The 19,669-nt window shown below is 43.3% G+C and overlaps 2 protein-coding genes across 2 annotated transcripts; one reads left to right on the plus strand and one right to left on the minus strand.

Annotated features, from left to right (window-relative positions):
* Positions 1 to 841: 841 nt before the first annotated feature.
* Positions 842 to 3,560, plus strand: LOC130163314 (transcription termination factor 2, mitochondrial-like). Its single transcript, XM_056367434.1, has 2 exons — positions 842 to 1,001; positions 2,096 to 3,560. Exon 2 carries the CDS (start codon positions 2,110 to 2,112, stop codon positions 3,247 to 3,249), a length of 1,140 nt encoding a protein of 379 aa, XP_056223409.1. The 5' UTR covers positions 842 to 1,001; positions 2,096 to 2,109; the 3' UTR covers positions 3,250 to 3,560.
* A 609-nt stretch (positions 3,561 to 4,169) lies between these two features.
* On the minus strand, positions 4,170 to 18,878 carry LOC130163310 (cryptochrome-1-like). The gene is made up of 14 exons (XM_056367426.1): positions 17,910 to 18,878; positions 10,980 to 11,088; positions 10,735 to 10,877; positions 10,436 to 10,620; positions 10,043 to 10,131; positions 9,597 to 9,737; positions 8,168 to 8,479; positions 7,886 to 8,037; positions 6,879 to 7,081; positions 6,229 to 6,333; positions 5,981 to 6,079; positions 5,799 to 5,876; positions 5,283 to 5,388; positions 4,170 to 4,955 (listed from the first exon to the last, which is right to left on the minus strand). Exons 1-13 carry the CDS (start codon positions 18,065 to 18,067, stop codon positions 5,288 to 5,290), a joined length of 1,875 nt encoding a protein of 624 aa, XP_056223401.1. The 5' UTR covers positions 18,068 to 18,878; the 3' UTR covers positions 4,170 to 4,955; positions 5,283 to 5,287.
* Between the last annotated feature and the right edge of the window lie 791 nt (positions 18,879 to 19,669).

Consider the following 19,669-nt stretch of genomic DNA (forward strand, 5'->3'; position numbering starts at 1 on the left):
GGTGCTGGCCAATGCAATAGCATTGCAGGCATATATTATCCTGCATACTTATTCGTCTTAGTCATCTTCTGTATTGAAATTTCGGCATGTAACTAGTCCCGCAGCTTTGAGAAAACACAGACAATATATATATTCTTAGCAATTCAAGTAACCATGGCAACGTAAATGCTGATAAAAGGCAAAAAAAATTCCCATAGAGAATAAATGAGGAGACATCTTCAAAACGACCAAACCCAGTCCTCTTTGGAGCTCTACTCCTGCGTCATACTTCAACACACACACACACACACACACACACACACACACACACACACACACACACACACACACACACACACACACTTATTGACAGAAATGCACAAACACCATCTCCACGATATGGATTAACCTTCAAAATAAAAGTCTCAACATGGTAAGAGGGAATTATTGGCTCTGTTGTACAAAACCTCTTGCAATTTATACTGCCAAATACAGAAGCACAGACACTTATAATAATAAGAGTCTCAAAAAGGTAACAGGTAAGGTAGGTTATAAAAGTTTGACCTTAGAAGCTATCCTCTATATGGGGATTCTGTTATTATTATTCTCTCTCCTCAGTATTCACAGATCCAGTTTCTTGCCTTTTACTTCATTTCTACTGTTGATGATACTAGAAACATTTTAAAAACAGAATCTGCTCAGCTCTAGCACAGTCACCATCTTCACAGGTGAAAGTATTGACGTCTATTAAGCCAAACTTGAGGCTTCAAAACGGCAATTCACAAACCAATGGGTGACGTCACGGCAGTTTGCCACTTGGTATATAAGTGACAGCTGCTGTGAATGGTCCGGTGGGCGTGACTTGGATTCCAAACACCGGCTTCTCGCGAGCTGCGAGGCGGTCACGTGCCTCCCATGTGCTTCTCTGTGACTCCGCCCAGCGGCTCTACTCTTGTTATGAAACCGAACTGGTGGGTGTGTTTGGCGGATTCCTCCAGAAGCAACAGCAGCGATCCAAACTGGTAATATGACCTTGTTTTATTTTTTTTTTCTTTACTGTAAACGTGTAAACAAGTTTTATCTGTTAGTTTTCAACGGATACCGTGGATTTATTGTGTCTCGTGTCGGTTTGTAGTCTCGGTGTGCGCTGTCTCTGGTTCTGCAAAGCCTGTGCCACACAACAAATTCATAACATGTAAGATTCACATGTGCAGGCCAGCAGGGACACAGTGTTCCCTGTGTTTGTTCCAGCCTGTGAAAGCTGAGGACAGTCACTATTAAAGCATTTTAACTCGAGCTTTACGCAGCTCTGTCACACACACATGCAACATTAACGAACTGAGATATGGATTTATGTGTTGTCGTTACATGCTTTGACCTCTGGTACCATTTTACAGCTGTGGTGAACTTCCTAAATAATATGCACAGAATATCCCTGATGCTTGAGGAAAATAAAAAAACAAAAACAGGATGTAGTCAAAGACAGTGCAGTGACAGCATTCATGTGAGTTTAAGGGCCATAACTTTAATGAAAAGCTTTAAGTTTGGTTTTAGGGCTGTAGAAAACAGTAATTGGTTCTGCAGATACATCTTAATTTAGACTAATCCTGTGCATTTTAGCTGACTGAAACTTTTAATAAATTGATCAGTCATGTTGTAGGATAGTAACAACCTTCATAAGGTAAAGCTGGGGGGTTGTGAGGTTATTAACAACACATGGGGGAAGAAAAACTCTGCTCTATCTCTGTTTCACCAACAAATGTACTTTTTTCAAATGTGTAATTCACTGTTACCAGCTTTTTTCTTAGTTTAATACGGTAGTAAATTAAATATTCGTGGGTTTCGGGTGGACAAAACAAGTAATGAAAATGTCAGCGTAGGTTCAAGGAAATTGCGATTGTCATTTTCTCCATTTTCTGAGATTTTATCCAGAAAAAACAACAAATAATTGAGGAAATGTTCGGCAGATTTCCAGTTAGCTGCTGCCTTATAAGACAGCTGTATCAGACTGCTTAAGTTTTTATCAAGGTGTATCTTGATCAACTAGGACTTTACTCAATGCCAGAGCTTAAATATCCATCTTCATTTGTCCTTGTGTCTTCTGTTCTCCGTGCAGGTCCACTGTCAACAATGCTTCGCATCACCGCTGCCACCCTGTGCACCTACTGTCCGAGGATAAGGCTGCTGCTCCCTCCCTCTGCTGCTGCCTCCAATGTCACTTCTCAGAACAAGAGACTGGAAAACCAGCACACAGTGGACTCCCTCTATGAACTGTCAGTGGACATCCGCAAGGTACGCAAGTTCAAGAGCTGGGTCCTGTCTGAGAGCTCTGCGTATGTGTCTGAAACCGCCGATCTGTTGAGGGATATGGGTGCAGACACGACGGCAATCGCCCGGATCCTGGAAACTCACCCTGAGGCTGTCCTGTGTCGGCCGGGGGATGTCGCCGCCCAGAGAGACCTCTGGGTGTCTGTGTGCCCCAACAAGCGCGAGTTGATGAGCATCATTGAGAAGTTCCCGGCCTCCTTTTTTACATTAACTCACCATAGCAACCAGCGGGCCAACATCCTTTACCTCCAGAGCCTTCGCCTGAACAAGCGGATCATCGGCAAACTGATGGCGAGTGCCCCGCAGAGCTTCAGTCGACCTGTGGAGAGCAACCAGGAGGTCATCCACACACTGAGGGAGACCTACCTGGATCTAGGCGGCGATGAGGGCAACCTGCGTGTTTGGCTGCAGAAGCTCCTCAGCCAGAACCCGTACATCCTGCTGCGGCCCGCTGAGGCCTGGAGGGACAGTCTGGGCTTCCTCAGGGAGCAGGGCTTCAGCACCGAGGAGCTCCTCAGCCTGGTGTCCAGCCTCAGAGCCTCCATCGCAGAGCTGCAGCCTGAAGCCATGCGGCAGGCGCTGGCCTACATCGAGGGCGCTCTCGCCTGCTCCCAGGACGAACTCAAGCAAATAGTGATCCGCTGCCCGGCCGTTTTGTACTACTCCTTGCCCACCCTGGCGGCGCGGTTCCAGGGGTTGATGGATGTTGGAGTGAGCATGGAGCAGGTGAAGAAATCTCCCAACGTCCTGGAGCTCACCACACAAATCGTGCTGTACCGTATCCAGAAGCTGGCCTCCTACGGGTACGACGTACGCTCCGGCAGCTTGGACTTTATCGTGGGAACCAAGAAGGACTTTGAGATGAGCTACGGGAAGCTGCACCTCAGACAGCAAAGGCCACTCTTCAACCCTGTAGCTCCCATCAGATCTGCTGAGGAGTGAATGTCTGAATGTGTTGATACTCCTGAATATGAGAAGGGGTTCACATCTTCACCTTTCTGCAAAATGCATGAAGAAGGGAGTAGTATTGAGAACGAGTTTACTATAAAGCAAATGTTTTGACCTGTGGCCTTCATCATGGTCTTTTGATCTGATGCTGAGGGCTCTTCTGAAAATATGACACCGACTGTCTTGAAATCTCGAGTGCCGATCATTGCCTGTCAATCTTGTAAATTAAGATTTACTACTGTAACGAACGAACTGTTTGTGGTAATTGAACACAACCGATGAGCAATAAATGTCAACATCTGTGACGTCTTTTAATTTCTTTGTTCAGTGTCAAAAACCCCACATCCATCAATTTTCTTCCGCTCATCCGGGGTCGGGGTCGGCACATGCTGAGCTGAGTATTCCAGACGTCCTTCTTTCCAGCAACGCTTTCCAGCTCCTCCTGGGGGATCCCAGGTCAGATGGGACATGTAATCTGTCCAGCGAGTCCTGGGTCTAACTCTGGGGTCTCCTCCCAGTTGGATGTGCCCAGAGAACCTCCAAAGGAAGGCGCCCAGGAGGTGACTTTACTCCGAGCTCCCTCCAGATGTCTGAGCTCCTCACCAGCCCAGCCGCCCCTGCGGAGGAAGCGGTCACGGAGCTGGTGAGGGTGTGAAGGAAGATCCGCTGGTAAAATCGAGAGCTTTGCCTTCTGGATCAGCTCCGTCACAACAATCCCGATACAACCTCCACATCACTGCTGATGCTGCACCCATCCGTCCCATTTAATTTGAACTCTTATTTAAAAGGTTAAATATGACGAGTTGACTGTTTTCAACATTTCAGCACCAAAGAACAGACTCATACCATTTGTATATTTAACAGAGTTTAATTAAACAAGCACATTGAGAAGGAACAAGAAGCAAACGAAGCAGTTCTCTCCAGTGGTACATTTATTGGGAATTACACGGAGGCGGGGGGGAATGATATGAAGACTCTTTATTTCTGTCACCTTTTCTCAAAAGTCATTGACGAGGGCAGTAAGTTGATAGTTAACGTCATAATATCGCCTCTACAGCGATACGGAGTATAACGAGCCGACTAGTACTCGGGTAGAGATAAGGAAATGCTCAAAACACTTCTGTTGATAGATACATCTGATGGCTCAAAAAGGAGAAAGGTGGGAAGTAAGAGTAAATGAGGACCAGCGGCTGTATTAGCAGAGATACAAGATTTCGCAACATTTTTTAGGATGCGGGGACTATAAATGCTTTCATTTTTATTGAAAATTTTCCAAAAAAGAAAGATCCATCCACAACGATTTCTCATATCAAAAATATATCAATGGGTCTATGGCTACACAAAGAGAGAAAACACACATACAATATCCAAATATGTACAAGTTGTATGTGAGCTGAAATTAGCAAATTCATTATATACACAAGGACCTCACAGTCCCAGCAATATTAACCCAAAGATAAGCACAGTGTCGCAGCCTCTCCAGTGATGTCAGCACTGGCCAGGTCGTGTTCAGTCCACATAATGTACATAATGTACAGTCCGTTTACTCGAGAAACTTTAACTTGTGAATGAATGTGTTTATCGACAGGTTTGCACGCTCCTCTTGTAGGTGTGATCATGCAACGGTTTAGTGCTTAAAAAAAAATGTAAGTGTCCACTTTGTGTTGGCCGGCATGTCTCGGCAAGTCTGCAGAGAACTCCTGTGTGGAGAGAAGAAAAGACACCGACATACTGACTGTTAAAAACGAATAAATGCACTTTAAAGTTTCAGATATTAAATCCTACACAAACATTTCTCAGCAGAATATGAATTTAAAGATACAATATGCAGCCGCTGATTGGTCATTTAATGCTTTTTGTATTTATCCTATCCTTATACCTTTCTGTGGCAGCTCTATTGTTTTCTGTTGATAAGTGAACATCTAGATTTCGTCTTTTACATCCACTGGAACAATTTTGCCTGAAAGACTTTGAAGTTTGTCTTATGAAATCTTAGGTAAGAAATAAGTTTTGTGTTTCCGGCTCACCTTTTCTAGTGAGTGCTCTGCCTCTGGACTTTAGAGCTTTTGCCAGTCCCAGAGTCCCCGCTGTGCCGTTTGCCACTTGTCTGAGCGTTGGAGTGGTGTTCAAGCCCTGAAAACACAACAGCACAGTTTGGAAAACCAATTCAGTTTCACAATTTCTGTCACAAAATCACACAAATAAAAAAAAAAGAGATGTAGGTTTCAAGTTGTTGCTAGAGTCTTGGCTACTACATTTTCGCTTTAAAACGCATCTCTTTTGCCATGTTTTTGCCTCCCGTCCACGACTCTGACATTTTCAAGCCCTGAAAACTGAGACTTTTGGAAACGATGACGTAAACACCCAGGGTCACTTCCTGATTGGCTCTTATCTGCCTCGACAATCTGCTTCCTGTTTACACCGGCTCGCGCACACCCAGTGTTCGTGATTGCTCAGGTATGTCTGCGTTTTCAGGTTTTCAGGTGTTTTAAAAATGAAAACGTAGTAGTGTGGATGAAGCATAAAAGCATATCAGTGCTCACCTTTAACAGGGGCAGGTATCTGCTGAGCGCCTTGAGTGTAGCACATCACACTGGAACTGGGGCCTGGATAACCTGGAACTGACAAGAAAACACTGACGGATTAGAGGAGATGTTCCCGGACCTCAGCGAGACAGCGATAATTCAAATGAGATGAATGAATGAATAAATGAAATGCTCCTCACCCTGCTGGTGTGTGCCGATGCTGGATTGTGAATCCCCCTGCAGGTACATCATGACGCCACTTTGCCAGTCTCCCTGGGAGTGAACCGGCATCTGGTAGCCTGAGAGGAACCAAACAAAAACAAATAGTTCTCCTTCATTAATAAAACCTGAGTGCAGGCGGCTACAGAGAAAGTTACGAGAAAGTTCGGAGCGAGAGAGGATGAAGAGGAGGATGAGGAGGAGGAGAAGCAGGTGTTGTGTCACTAACCTGATGCAGTTGTAGCATCATGCCTCGCCTCGGCGTGGAATGCCATCACGTCTGAGGACGGTTCGCCGTGGCCGTTGGAGTTGGAGGGAACTGTAGCCAAAAGGCCTGAGGACACAGAGAACGGTCAACACCTTATAACAAAATACAGGAACTTTAGACAAGACAAGATCTACATCAACAAAACTAAATCACAGCTGGTTTATTATAAAGTTTTTACAGTCGTTATCTAAAAGTTTTGAACAGTTTTAAGATTTTATCAGTTACGTTGGAGCCGCTCTCAGACCGAGGTAAATCTGATATTTTACTCCACTTCTTAAAACTCAGTCCTCTGACTTGTTTATCTTCCTTTAACTGTTCATCTTTACGCATTTATATTTTTACAATTACTTTCATGATCAATAGGGAAACAGGACCCATTCCTCTTTGACCCCATTTTACTCAGTGGATGTAAACATCCTGTCGTTCGTCAAGAAAGTGAAACTGAAAAGATTCTGGTTTCTATGACAAAGCAGAACTAAACATCCACCGTGAACTTCAGTGACTAAGTACTGACTCTATTTTTATTCTTTAAGCTTGAGTGATCCTATTTTTACTCTGTTGCTCCTGCCTCATATTAACATTAAAGATGGTGTCTGGTGTTGTGTCTTTACCGAGGCCTCTGTAACAGGAGAGCTGCTGGTAGATCTGTTTCATTCGCTCGATGTTGAGGCGGCTGGCTTCCGCGTGGTGCACCATGGGCTTCGGGTAATGCACTCCGATGATACATTTGGCCGCCTTCTGCACGCTCTCCGGAGCGTTCCACGGGTCATAAATATACTTGGCTGGAAACCCTCTGAGAATGGGCAGGTAGCGCCTGAAGAGAGGAGATGAAGAGGAGATGAAGAGGAGATGAAGAGGTTCAGAGAGCGTGTAGCGTGCTGGAATCTACTTAAAGATCTCAGGTTCACATCTACTAAGGAGGGATTATCCAGCACTGATTTACCCCACCTGCCGGACTGCATTCATTAAACACACAACTGCAGTTTGTTTTTGTTCAATTATACAACTTAGCTTTTAGTTTCAGTTTGATTTCTTTTGCACAATTAGACAAACGACAAAAAAAACTACATAAAAGTGATGAGAAACATATATATATATATATATATATAATAAGATTAAGAGCAATAATAACAATAATATCAAAATAAGAGCAGAAAATGTGAGAATGTGACATGTTAAGTTATAAAACAGCAGTTAAATGGTCTTTTAAGCTTCTATTTCTTTTGTTTAGTTCAGTTTACTTCGTTTGAAGGTCAAAAACTGAGTTATATGTGGCACTGAATAATTTAATTAGTCTGAAAAGGTGGAGAATATTTCATCCAGTAATACTTTTAAAAGATTTTTTGGAAGGTTTTCCAATCACAAATCATCTAACGTGGAGAAAACACTGAATAATTCTAACGCTTTGTGCATGAACAAGATCAAATCTAAAGATTAAAGATCAATAACTCCTTTTCGACTTGAGTCGCACTTTTAGCATCACGGCATATCAGACAGTTAAAAGATTCCCGACGTGTATTTCAGTTGTAACAGGGACCACACACACACACACACACACACACACACACACACACACACACACACACACACACACGTGGATCAGATCAGATAAACTCACCGTATGTAATCTCCGTTGGGGTCTGTGCGGCGGCCGAACCCCACGGGGCAGTAGCAGTGGAAGAACTGCTGGAAGAAAGAGCTGCAGGAGAGCCACATCCAGCTGCCGGCGTTCACACTCCAGTCTGCGTCCAGCAGCAGCTCCTCAAACACCTGAACACACACACACACACACACACACAAACAAACGAACAAACAAACGAACATGAGTGTTTTGCTTTGGAATTCCTTTTCTTATTTTAAAATAAATAAATAAATCATAAAATAAAATAATCTTCTGTACCTTCATGCCTTCCTCCCAGCTGATCCACAGGTCCCCTCTGGTCAGGAAACAGGCCACGGCGTGCCTGGCCAGGTGGTGGATCCAGCCCTCCTGCCTCAGCTGGGTCATGATGGCGTCGATCCAGGGGAAACCGGTGCGGCCCTCCGCCCACTTGGCCAACGCCTCGGGGTTGCGGTCCCAGGGGATCTGAACGCAGATGGGGTTACTCTCCATCTTGTCGAAGCACGGGTTGTTTGTGGCCGCCGTGTAGAAGAACTCGCGCCACAGCAGCTGACCGTAGAGCGAGAGAGGAGGGGAGCTGTTCTTCTTCACCTGGTGGTTAGAAGCGTGTGGTTAAATCTCTGGGAGAGCCGCATGAAAATAATTATTCATTCATGTTTTCAAAATCAAGAGAGAAAACGTGGATTTTAGGAGAACAGTTGAAGCCTCTGTCACAATTCATGTTCAACTTTTAACACCAAATGAGAGACACGGACTCCCAGAAAAAAGTTTCCTGTAATACACAGATTCACCACTAGAGGGCAGACTGTGTTTTCTCAGTGTGTATTTCAGATGAAGTGAAACTCACTTACATAACTTCTGCATGTTTAGATGCAAATCAACTTTTCTTCAGTTAGTTTTTAATCCCAAACTGCTCCTCCAACCTCTGACATTCACATCACTGCTATTTATATAATAACAACAGGCGGATCAGCTTAATCAAAAAGGAAATGACTGGCAGATATTTCCTCAATAACCGTTTTTACTGTATTTTATTCACACAAAAATTGTGAGGAAGTGAACCCGTCAAATTAAGACTGCTGTGGATGTTTTACCTCATTGCAAAATAAACTGAACCCTTAGATGTTATGACAAGTGTGTAGAAAGGGGCAGAATACTTGTGTGTTTTTGTATTTACAGAACAGTTTATACAAAATATAACAGATGTTGGATTAATAATAGAAGTGGTAAACTGATAAACACTTTATCAGACTGTTGACAACATTTCTATTGGTCGGAGAGGAAGATAAAACTCCATCACAGCTGATTGTTCACACTGCGTGTCGGTCACACACTCGGACAGTCTCCTGTCAGGCGTGTGGAAGCGGTAAGAATGAATTTCTTTCATCTTTCAGAGTGTCTTTAAACTCCTCATCATATGACACAGCATAGCATATTCAAGGCCGCATGACAGATGAGTCGATGCCAGGAGACTCAGAATCTGTTTTCGCCAAAACATGCCAGAAAACTAAGGGAAACTGGACTAACTGACACATCTGTGGCACAACTGGTGTAAACAGATTCTGCCTAGCAACGCCCAGGCTACAAACAACCCAACCCATATTGTGCATGTGTCCCAAATAAAATATGACGCCCTCTTTTGTAAACATCATTTTCGGATTAAAAAAAGTCAAATTTGGGTCAATACTCTGAGTGTTCGGTGACGTACCTTCCTGTAGAGATCGGTGAGTTTGAAGTAGAAGAGGCGGCAGGAGAGGCAGCCGAAGCGTAGGTACGGGCTGAGGCCCGTCGGGCTGGCGAGCAGCGAGTTGGCGTTCATTCTGGGACGCTCAAAGTTGGCAACCCACGCCTGAATACAACACGGACAGATCGTCAGATATGAAAATTCATCATACCGCCGTGTTATGTCATAAAACAAAGCTGTCACGTTGGGAGAGGAACACCCAGCAACTGACGCTTGTATCTAAAACTTGTATCTCATCTTATGTAACTGTGCTTTTTAAAAGTGCTTTTCAAGGTTTTCAACAACCTAACAGACTTCAAGTCAACTCAGGGGAAGAGAAGCACCTATCAGCTGTAACTCAACACACATTAGTAGAAGCACTATTTGTAAACAGAGGTTTTGTTTAAAATAAGCTGACAAATCGGACTGACCTTCCTCTCCAAATGCCTCTCAAGTCGTGTGAGGGCTTCAGTCTCTCCCCCCGGCCACACGGCTGACGGCAGACCCTCAGTATCAAAACCTGCAGGGGAACATTCAAAGAAACACCTTAAAATTCAGCCTTTATCTGTGATCATGTTTTAACTTAAGTCCCCAGGAGCCGGTTGAATAAAAACACCTTCAGCTTTCTGCTTACGTATGACACTTAAGGTTTCATTTCTTCTTAGCTGAGGGAGTTACTTAAAGGAGAATGTGGGGAATTATGAAGGAAACCTTAACTCAGACTTTAAGGAAGATTTTAATTCAAGGTGTTTTGTACAACTGGCTCCAGGTCTGTATTTACAGGATCATCACTGTGAGCCCTGAAATTGCCTGGATCCACTCACCGAGCTCCTCCAGGGACGGGACCCCGAACTTGTCGTCATGGTCCTCGGACAGCGGCGTTGCGCATTTTCCCATGATGTCAGCCGTGATGGACTCCGCAGGCACCTCCACCGCGTCCATGCGACTGATGAGGGTCTGGAACCGCTTGTAGGTGAGAGGGGACTGACCCCCGTTCAACTCTATGATCCTGCAGGGAGGAGAACAGGAAGTGTCAGAGACCTCACAGGCGGTTCGGTTATCGTGTCGTTGCTGGTTTTCGCTGATGGATTAGATGCAGTTGTTGGGGGTGATGTTAACTCACTTGTCCAGGTCGTAGAGTGTGTGGGAGGTGCGGACTGTCACCTCCACTCCAGCCTCAGAGGCCAGCTTCTTAATAGCTGCATCTCGCTCTTTCCCAAAGGGCTCAGAGTCGTACTCATAAGACAGACGAGTAATCTTCCACTCCTGGAACACGGGGGATAAATAAATAAAATAAAGTAAGCTACAGGATATTAGAATATTTAAAGAGTTTAAAAGCACCCTGCTGCTCTGGGATGAACATGTCACCTTGAAAAGTCTGGGAAAGACATCAGTGGGTTGGCCTCGTATCACGAACAGACGGGAGTTGAGCTTTCGGAGGCTGGAGTCCAAGTCCTCAAGACTCTGCAGTAAGAACCTGGAGGATGACAGGGAATAAAATGTGTGGTTCAAACATGGGACATTAACAGAAGAATATTCAATGTCACGATGAGATTAACTGGGGAAAAAAAAGGAACATCGTGTTATCTGCGATCCAAGTTTGAGAGTTATAAACAGCGGGGAAGGAAAACCACTGGGAACAGTTGCTCAAAGCACCTTAAGGTTTCTACTTAAGGTTGAATTTCTCCTTAGCTGAGGGAGTTACTTCAGGTTGTTGCACAGAATCTCTTTAAAGGTTTCCTTTGTTGAGGCATTTGCAGCAATGAAAGAGATTTTACAGCTGTAAAATTCTACAGTTTTCATGGACACCGTTTGTGAAAGCGGTTAACATCTCACAATAATCAATTCCTCTCATTTTTGAAGGTCCATCCGGTTCTTCTGATGGTGGAAAACACCATAAACTCAGACATGTTCCAGATTAGATACAGTCAGAGGTACGTTACATTTTGTTTCCCCTTAAGATCTTCTGTGCAACTCCTTTACTGACTTTAAGTGATTCCTTTATTATAAGACTGAGACAAGGAGAAAACTTTAATACTTTTTACCTTAAGGAGAAGAATTAATGTGTTTTGTGCAACAGTTTTTATTTTAAGGAAACTTTAACTCAGACTTCTTAAATCTTAACGTAAGGTGTTTTGTGCAAGTGGCCCCTGCTCTGTTTGAATGTGAATGTTTTGACAAGACAACAAGCGGAAATTCAGGAAACTAAAAGCAGCAGCTTCAAGTCAATTGGCTCCTTGAAATGTAAATGTAGGCAGCAAAGTCTAATCAGGACCGCCACCCACTCTATAATCCAATATCACTGTGTTCCCAACACAGATGCTGACACAAAGGACGTCTCTCAAAGTTTGAGGATTTGAGGATTCAATGACCCAATTCAGCTGCTGCTTCCTGCCACATGACAATAGCACAGAGCCGAAGTGTAAATATGCAGATTTGTTCCCCGAATTTAATTCCTACTCGACAACAGCCGGTTCCTCCTCTGGTCCTCAGCAGAGCAAAGACTTAATTAAGATATCTCGTATAGATTCTTCTATATATCTCTAAAGCACTGACGAGGTGTTGCTTTAATTTGTTTCTATTCACTAGATTTTTTATCAGAGTCGACACTCAGATGCGTCTTTGACTAAATCTACAAGCCTTGTTGTAACAAAGCCAGAGGCTCAACAACCTGAGCAGAACCGCCGTGTGAGTCACCGCAAAGGTCTGAGCGGGGGGGTAATGCCAGCGAGCCAGAGGAGGCGGCGGCGGCGAAGGAACCCGTTTTTGGTAAATGTGTCACACAGCTGGTTATATAACAAAGCCACAGGCAGGACAAACTGTGAATTAGACAATCTGGACAGCAATTAAAAAAACAAACAAACATAAATACAGGCAACTGCTGACGCATCAGTACGTAACAACGCAGGATCGACATCGACCACAGAAAATATATATATTCACATTTCTAAATCACACAATTTTTCAAAGGGATCATGTTTCGATCTCAGTTGAATCTTTACTGATTCAGGATGATGTCAAACTTTGTCCATTTCAAATAATATGTGGATTGTGTCTGTTGTTCTGTTGTAATCAATCAGTCGACTGACAGAAAATTTATCTTCCACATGTCGACATCTGCTGGTTTTTCCTCATCTTCTGTCACAATAAACTGAATGTATTTGGTAAAAACAGCATTTTAAGACGTGAACTTGAGGTCCAGAAAAACTGTGATTAATCCGTTAATCAAGAAAATAATCAGCAGATAATTCGACATTGGAAATAATTGTTAGTTGCCACCCTACTTAACTTTTTTAACTACATGTAGATTTGTGTTATTTGACCTGTGCCTCTAATTAAACACAGAAAATTCCTTTTAGAGTTTCACTTCCACCTGTTTTGTAAAATCTCTCATGAAAAATAAAACGTATCTTCTGTTAAAATGTGAATTCAGCTGCAGCTGATGATTCCTGCAAGTGTCCTGTTGTGTAAATTCTTCTTTTCACACGGCAATTATTCCCTGTCGACAACTAACTGCCTTTAACGCTGCCCCCCCCCCCACCAATTTCCTTCTGTGTGAACAGTGTGATTCCTCCTGCAGTGGCCCAGTTTAACTTCCACTTTGCATGAATAAACAAGTGCACTCAGGTTACTGCAGTGGAAAAGCATTCAGCATTTCTATTGTCCCTCATTTTCTTTATTTCCAGCTAAAGCAGAACTTTTCAAGCAGCATTCTGGACTTTTGCTCCCGTCACTGATTCATCTCTCATTTAAAATGAGTTCACCCCTTAAAGCTGAATCATGCAGACAGTGGATGAGTCAACCAATCTGCATCATCACTGTATGTGACGTCGATGAACTTAAAGGAACTGAGTCGAAAGCAGCAAATATCACCGAAGGCAACGTGTATTACTTCTACAGCGATGCAGTGAATGTGTTTCAAATTTATTTTTATCATATAGCTTCTGTTTTTATCTTCCCAGGAAGTAATAAATACCAATCAGAGCGCACACACACACACACACACACACACACACACACACACACACACACACACACACACACACACACACACACACACACGTCCAGACCGAGCGGCAGTAATATGGAGCTTCCCGTACCCGTCATACGTGGGTTTTAATGGATTCTGTGACAGTTTGTAAGAGGGTGGGTGGCTGTTTCTCAAAGCTTAAAACCATCACCCACCATCGTGGATCATGAAAAGGCCAGTGAGAGAAAAGTCAAAACCGTGTCTGCTTACTTTTTTTTTTTAACAGATATCTTGGCAGCACCACTACAACCTGAAGTGATTTTCCTTTTTCCTCTGACTCCACTAAACGAGCCGCAACGAGATCAGAGATCAAGCGAAAGGCTGCAGCGGGAGCAGAGAGGTGCACCGCGAGGCTTCAGGCTGTTTTCAAGCTCCGAACGGAAGAGAAAGGTGTAACTAATGATGTTAACCTCTCTCCTCTGCAATCACCTGCCGTGATGGCAGCAACAAACAGACCACACACTACAACATAACGCTGACCGACACAGCTTTTCCATGATGTGAGAATAAAATGATGATGATGTAATTTTTGCTGGGGTCTGAAGAATATGATTTATAGGCTAATGCAGCTCCTGCGATTTGTATTAAACTATTTCTAAAATGACTCTTCTACATCTTTGGCATTTCTAATTACGTATTGGCCAACATTTCTGCTGATACAGTTCATCTGTCATGAGCCAATATTGACAGCTTCATTGATCAGACACGATGTGGTAAAGATGTTGTTGTGTTCACATATGTAACAGTAACTTCACTAACATACAACATGTATGTCACCATAACACACTTCTGCTTCTGATAAAAAATAATGTTGAGTGTGAGCTGCACAATGGAGCTGCGGAGAAAGTGATTAGATTAATAATAATTTTTTTAATTTCTTTTTGCTTTGCATTCACTGAGCATGAATGTTTTGTTTCCAGGATCACCCTGCCCCACTTTTTGATAGTCACATTATATACATTCACATCTGGGAGCAGTTGCAGCCACAGTCTTATCTGATGGCCACTGAGCAGCACTCTAACATCTCAGCCCAGATTTATCCCGTCGGTCCGGGGATTGAGTTCGAGGTCAGCCGCTTCGCTCGCTGCTCCAAGGTCACTGTGAAACCGCAAAGACCAGAGTCCGACCACCTGACCTCAAAAGAAAAGCAGCGGGCTTAATCTACATTCATCAGAGTTTAGAGTTCAGACAAGGTACAAAGTCTACAAAGCACAAAAGAAAAAAGAGAAATCATGCGTCTTCTTCCCTCCCAGTTGTTATAAACACACCATTATGCAGCAAATCCACACTAATTACACCCTTATGAACCCATTTTAAATACGGAGTAGTAAAAGTCTTTCATGATCACGGCCCACCCAGGACAACCTGGTCATCTGGCTCCAGCAGCTTCAAGCGCAAACTGCTGAAATGGATATCAGGTAGAAGCAGCGTCAGTGGGATTAGCGCTCACAGTTGTGCTGCACACCACAGATAGCTGGGGTCTCATGCAGCGGAGAAGTAGGTCAAAAAGACAAAACGCGCGGAGGGTTTACGACTAACACACTGACCTACTTGCGACACGCGTGGAAGTATCGTGGCGGGAGGGAGGGAAGGAAGGAAAATTACTGTGATTATGTCATCTGGCACTGACCCTCCCTGTTCCCTGAGGATCACCCGCATGATCTGAAGGACAGGACGGCTCACTTCTAGACAGACAGAATTATAATGAGAAGAACCTGTGCAGGAACATGCTGCTACTTACAGAAGCAAGCTCTTCACAGCCTTCAGCACAATCCTCTTACTGCATTAGCATATCATTCCCCGACTGTGACTTTTTCCTGCTTTGAGCGACGTTTTCTAAGAGATGCAAAAATCACTCGGCTTTGATTCAGGCACAAATGTCACCATTTAACATTCAACTATGTGCAAGTGCATCAGAAATTTTGATGCTTGTTCCTATAAATCTCAACTTAAACTCATTTGTAACAAATAATTGACTAAACAGAGGAAAAAAAATAATCATGAAGTGAATTGAGAAACCTTTATTTTACTAGAATAGTCTGAAAAAAAAGAGAGATTTTAATCCTCTCAGTATGTTTTTTGTATATATCTAGTTTGACTTAATTTACATGTCTGATACGTGTGTTAAAAATCTAATAAAAGGAATGAATCAGGGCATACTCAGTGATCTACATGTGAGCTCTGCGTCATCCCCGGCTGTTGTTATATAACAGTGAAAGCATAACATGGATGCTCCGTAACAGGCGCGCCTTTTTTGTTGCTGCTGCTGCTGCTGCTGCTGCTGCCCTTCTCTTCCAGTGACGGCATGGGGACAACAATACAACCCAGAGCGCACAGCGGGAGAGGAAACACAAAAACGTCCAGCGGGACTCCTGCTGGACTGTAAATCTTTCCACACAGAGGCAGTTATTTAGCCGACTGCAGGCTACAGCGCGCAACTGTGGGACTGTTCTGAATAAAAGTCTGGGTCATTGAGCAAGCTGGGTGAGGAGGAGGCCAGCTATTTGTTTTGACTGAGAAAACTTTTCACGTAACACTGAAGGTTAACGCCGACTGTCAGCTGGACAGGGTTTGAGGATGAAGGTTAGAGAGAGGACAAAGTCAGTGGGTTATAGGTTGGCAAAGAGTCCATTAACATTAACGGTCCGTGCTCTTATCTCTGTCACGAGCCTGTAAAGCTTCATATACTTATTAGTATCACCAGACTCAAACGGCCTGATCCTGCCTCACACACACACACACACACACACACACACACACACACACACACACACACACACACACACACACACACACACACACACAGCTTCTGACAGTCTGAAAGTTCCTGCCACCTCTCTAATCCCTGTGGAAGACGTAACTAACGATCTGAGTGTCATTTACACCGCCACAGTCTAGTAACCAGTGGGACCACAGCGGGGATCTGTCATGAGGTGGGGACCCTCGATATGAAAGAGTTTGGTAACTGACGTGCAGTCATAAAGAGTTTCACAAAAAAAAAAAAAAAAAAACACATAATGCCATGAAGAATGTAGACTGCAATCTAATCTGACAATAATTACAGTCTTGTCTCTGCTAGACTGTAATTAATGGTGAGGTCAGGGTCAACACATCAAAATACTGTTTACCAATTTGAGGTCTTACTCACTTTTTGAGGGGAAAGAAAACTTATGTCATAAATAACACATGAGGTCAGCCCCCTTTATTTATTTAGCCTGATTTTAATTATGTATTTGAACATATAATTGATGTTTCCTCGGCGCTTGATGTTTTGTTTAGTGGTGATTACTGGGTAAAGATGACAGTTTTTAGTGCAACTACATCTGAGGATGCAATGGAGGCGACTGCAAAATATATATTATTAGTGATGCATTATGATGTCAAGACCAATATCTTTAATATAATACTTACGCCATGGTATATAATGGTAATATGACAGTTATAATTCAGGTAGTTTAAGCTTAATGTGGCACTTCCTGGAGCTCTTTCAAAAGATTAAGTTAAACTTTTTGGTTCATTGCAAAAACATGTTATCATCACAAAGATCTGATTTTACTCATGTGACATAACAAAGAAAACTTTACAGTGACTACATCTCAAGAATGCACCTGCTTGACATTACTGTGCCGGACTATCTGTTACATACCTATCAGCTGTGATCAGGGTTTTGAGTGTAATGTTTTGACAACGGGACAGGTACTAATAAAGCAGGGTTTTAAGTCGAACTTGGCGTCTGTGCAACAGGCATCACTGTTACAACATCCACTGAATTAAATAGATTAAGCATCACCTTGTTGGTCAAGAGCCAGTACAAACTGTCCACAAATAAACTATATTATGACAAACTGCAAGCATCTTTCTTGGTGTGCTAAAACAGAAATAGCTGATGAATGCCAAAGTTTGTAGGGTCCCAAATTACTGTCATTATTATTCATGTGGTCTATGAAACAGTTTACAGCCCAAGATGACATCTTCAACAGTCCAAAACCCAAAGATAAGAGAAAGAATACCTCACGTTTGAGCATTTGTAACCATCAAATATTTGTAAATTATCATTCCAACTGTAAATCAGATATCAGTATAAAAGAAGCCGATCTGTGCATCAGTATACAGCTCTATGCCACATGACATGTATGGTGCATTTGTAGAAACAAGTGGACTGATGAGCCACAGCGTGTGTTATGTAGACGGATTACTGTGTGCGTGATGCTGATGGTTCAGTGCGGCTACTGCATAACTCTGTTTTTGCACGTGGACGGATGCCTCACCTCCACCTGTTGATCCCAACGTTGGACGATCCCGCGAACCAGGGGTCGAGGATGTAGATGCAGCGGACGGTGTCCGCTCCCTGCAGAGATTCCTTGAGCGACGGGTTGTCGTGGAGCCGCAAGCCCTTCCTGAACCAGTGGATCGTATTAATGACCATTACTCAACTGGACGAGTCCTTTTTTCCTTTTTGAATGTTATCAAGAGTATTTTTGTGTTCAATCCACTTGTATCCCGACTCACTGACAGTTATGCCAAAGGAAAAAAAAAAAAAAAAAAACGTGAAAACCAGGCCACTGGGAATCCAAATGTGTGAGGAAAAGTCCGTGTATGCTGAGTTAGCATACAACTCCTTTGTTTTCAGTAATGCGGTCCAACTTTATTTTAATTAGCCTTGTTCTAACAGAACCTTTTCCATAATGACAAAGTATTTATAAACTGATGGCTGCTGAATCATTTGGGCACAAGGCAGAGCGCGCTCTCAGGCAATGTGACAGCAGGGCGGGCGGGCTTTAGGACCCAGCTCGCTGAGGCGCAGCAGTCTTGTTGTATAACTTGTTTTTCTGAATGATAAAAAAATGCATATATAAATACACGTACTAAAACGCTTTAGTGGGCTTTCTCTATAGCAACAATATCCGAGTATAACTGATAAACAGAGTAATTAACTGGCCTGTATTTTGAGGCAATTGCTGTCCACAAGACACCGTGGCAAGACCGGCTGCTCCCCGCCGCGAACACCGGGAAAGCTGGTTATGTAAATACAATTTCTGACTGCGATATTGTCGAATTCGTCGTCCAAATTCAACCTGGAAAAATACTTAGCTGTTAAAACTCCCTCTAGGTTCCGTGTGACCCGTCTCCTTCACTGCCGAGCGGATGTTTTGAGTGGGTATAACACAAAATTTTCCCCAACGTCCACGAATAGCTGCTCGTTCGCCTCGCCGCACCTACAGTCGTGACTCCGCCCACTGGAGACGCACACGGCTCTGCGGTCTGTGATTGGTCCAAATGCCTGCGTGTGTTTCCGCAGCGTGGTCACGTTTCTGCAGCGTGCTTTCGCTGACCTAAATGAGTAGACAGCTAACATGTACAGCAAAAGTAGACTACTTGTGGGTATACTGCTGAATTGTGACCTCTTATGGTCGACCCAACAGTCTCCACATGCTAGCATTGCTAAATTACGAAGCTTTATCAAAACATATCCAAGTAAATATAAGTTTAGACAGAAGCGATCTCTACTTTGGTACTTTTTTTTTTTTTTTTTTTAACTTAAATTGATAATAACAAATAATATGTTATTAGTTGAAAAGAGATGTTCACATATACTTTGATTTTGATTTTTGTTGTAAACCGTTAAACATATAAACAAAATGTGTGACTCAGCCTGTAGGGAGCTCAGGCTGGTTTACGGTGAAAGGACCCGGATAAGCACATGAAGTCCGGCATGAGAGCACGGTCTCCTTATGTGTGTGTAGTATTGTAGTACTACTGTAGTACCACAGTACCTCAAGTCCTCCTCCTTCATAGTCAAATTTGCCCCGCAGAGAGAAACCATGTGAACAGTTTGATAAAGACCTTGGTAAAAACTTTTTTTTTTTAGTTTAAACTGTATGTTCAGGGGGCTGGGCTGCGACTGAAGTAAGTTTTGTCACATCTCACTTTGATGCTTTAACGCGTTTACCTTGTTTTAAATCGAGACTTAAACGCTTGTATTTGCCACTGCCTTTTGGTGCATATAAAGTTTTTGCCCAATCACAAC

This window comes from Seriola aureovittata, chromosome 22 (genome assembly GCF_021018895.1).
Source record: "Seriola aureovittata isolate HTS-2021-v1 ecotype China chromosome 22, ASM2101889v1, whole genome shotgun sequence".
Lineage (NCBI taxonomy): Eukaryota > Metazoa > Chordata > Actinopteri > Carangiformes > Carangidae > Seriola > Seriola aureovittata.

Bases quoted from the DNA above. Each gene is read 5' to 3' on its own strand.
- LOC130163314 (XM_056367434.1), top strand. From the start codon at position 2,110: ATGCTTCGCATCACCGCTGCCACCCTGTGCACCTACTGTCCGAGGATA.
- LOC130163310 (XM_056367426.1), bottom strand. From the start codon at position 18,067: ATGGTCATTAATACGATCCACTGGTTCAGGAAGGGCTTGCGGCTCCAC. The intron at 6,080-6,228 runs GTTAGTGACACA...GGTTCCTCTCAG, and splicing joins TGATGCTACAACTGCATCAG to GCTACCAGATGCCGGTTCAC. The intron at 5,877-5,980 runs GTGAGGAGCATT...TTTTCTTGTCAG, and splicing joins CATCGGCACACACCAGCAGG to TTCCAGGTTATCCAGGCCCC.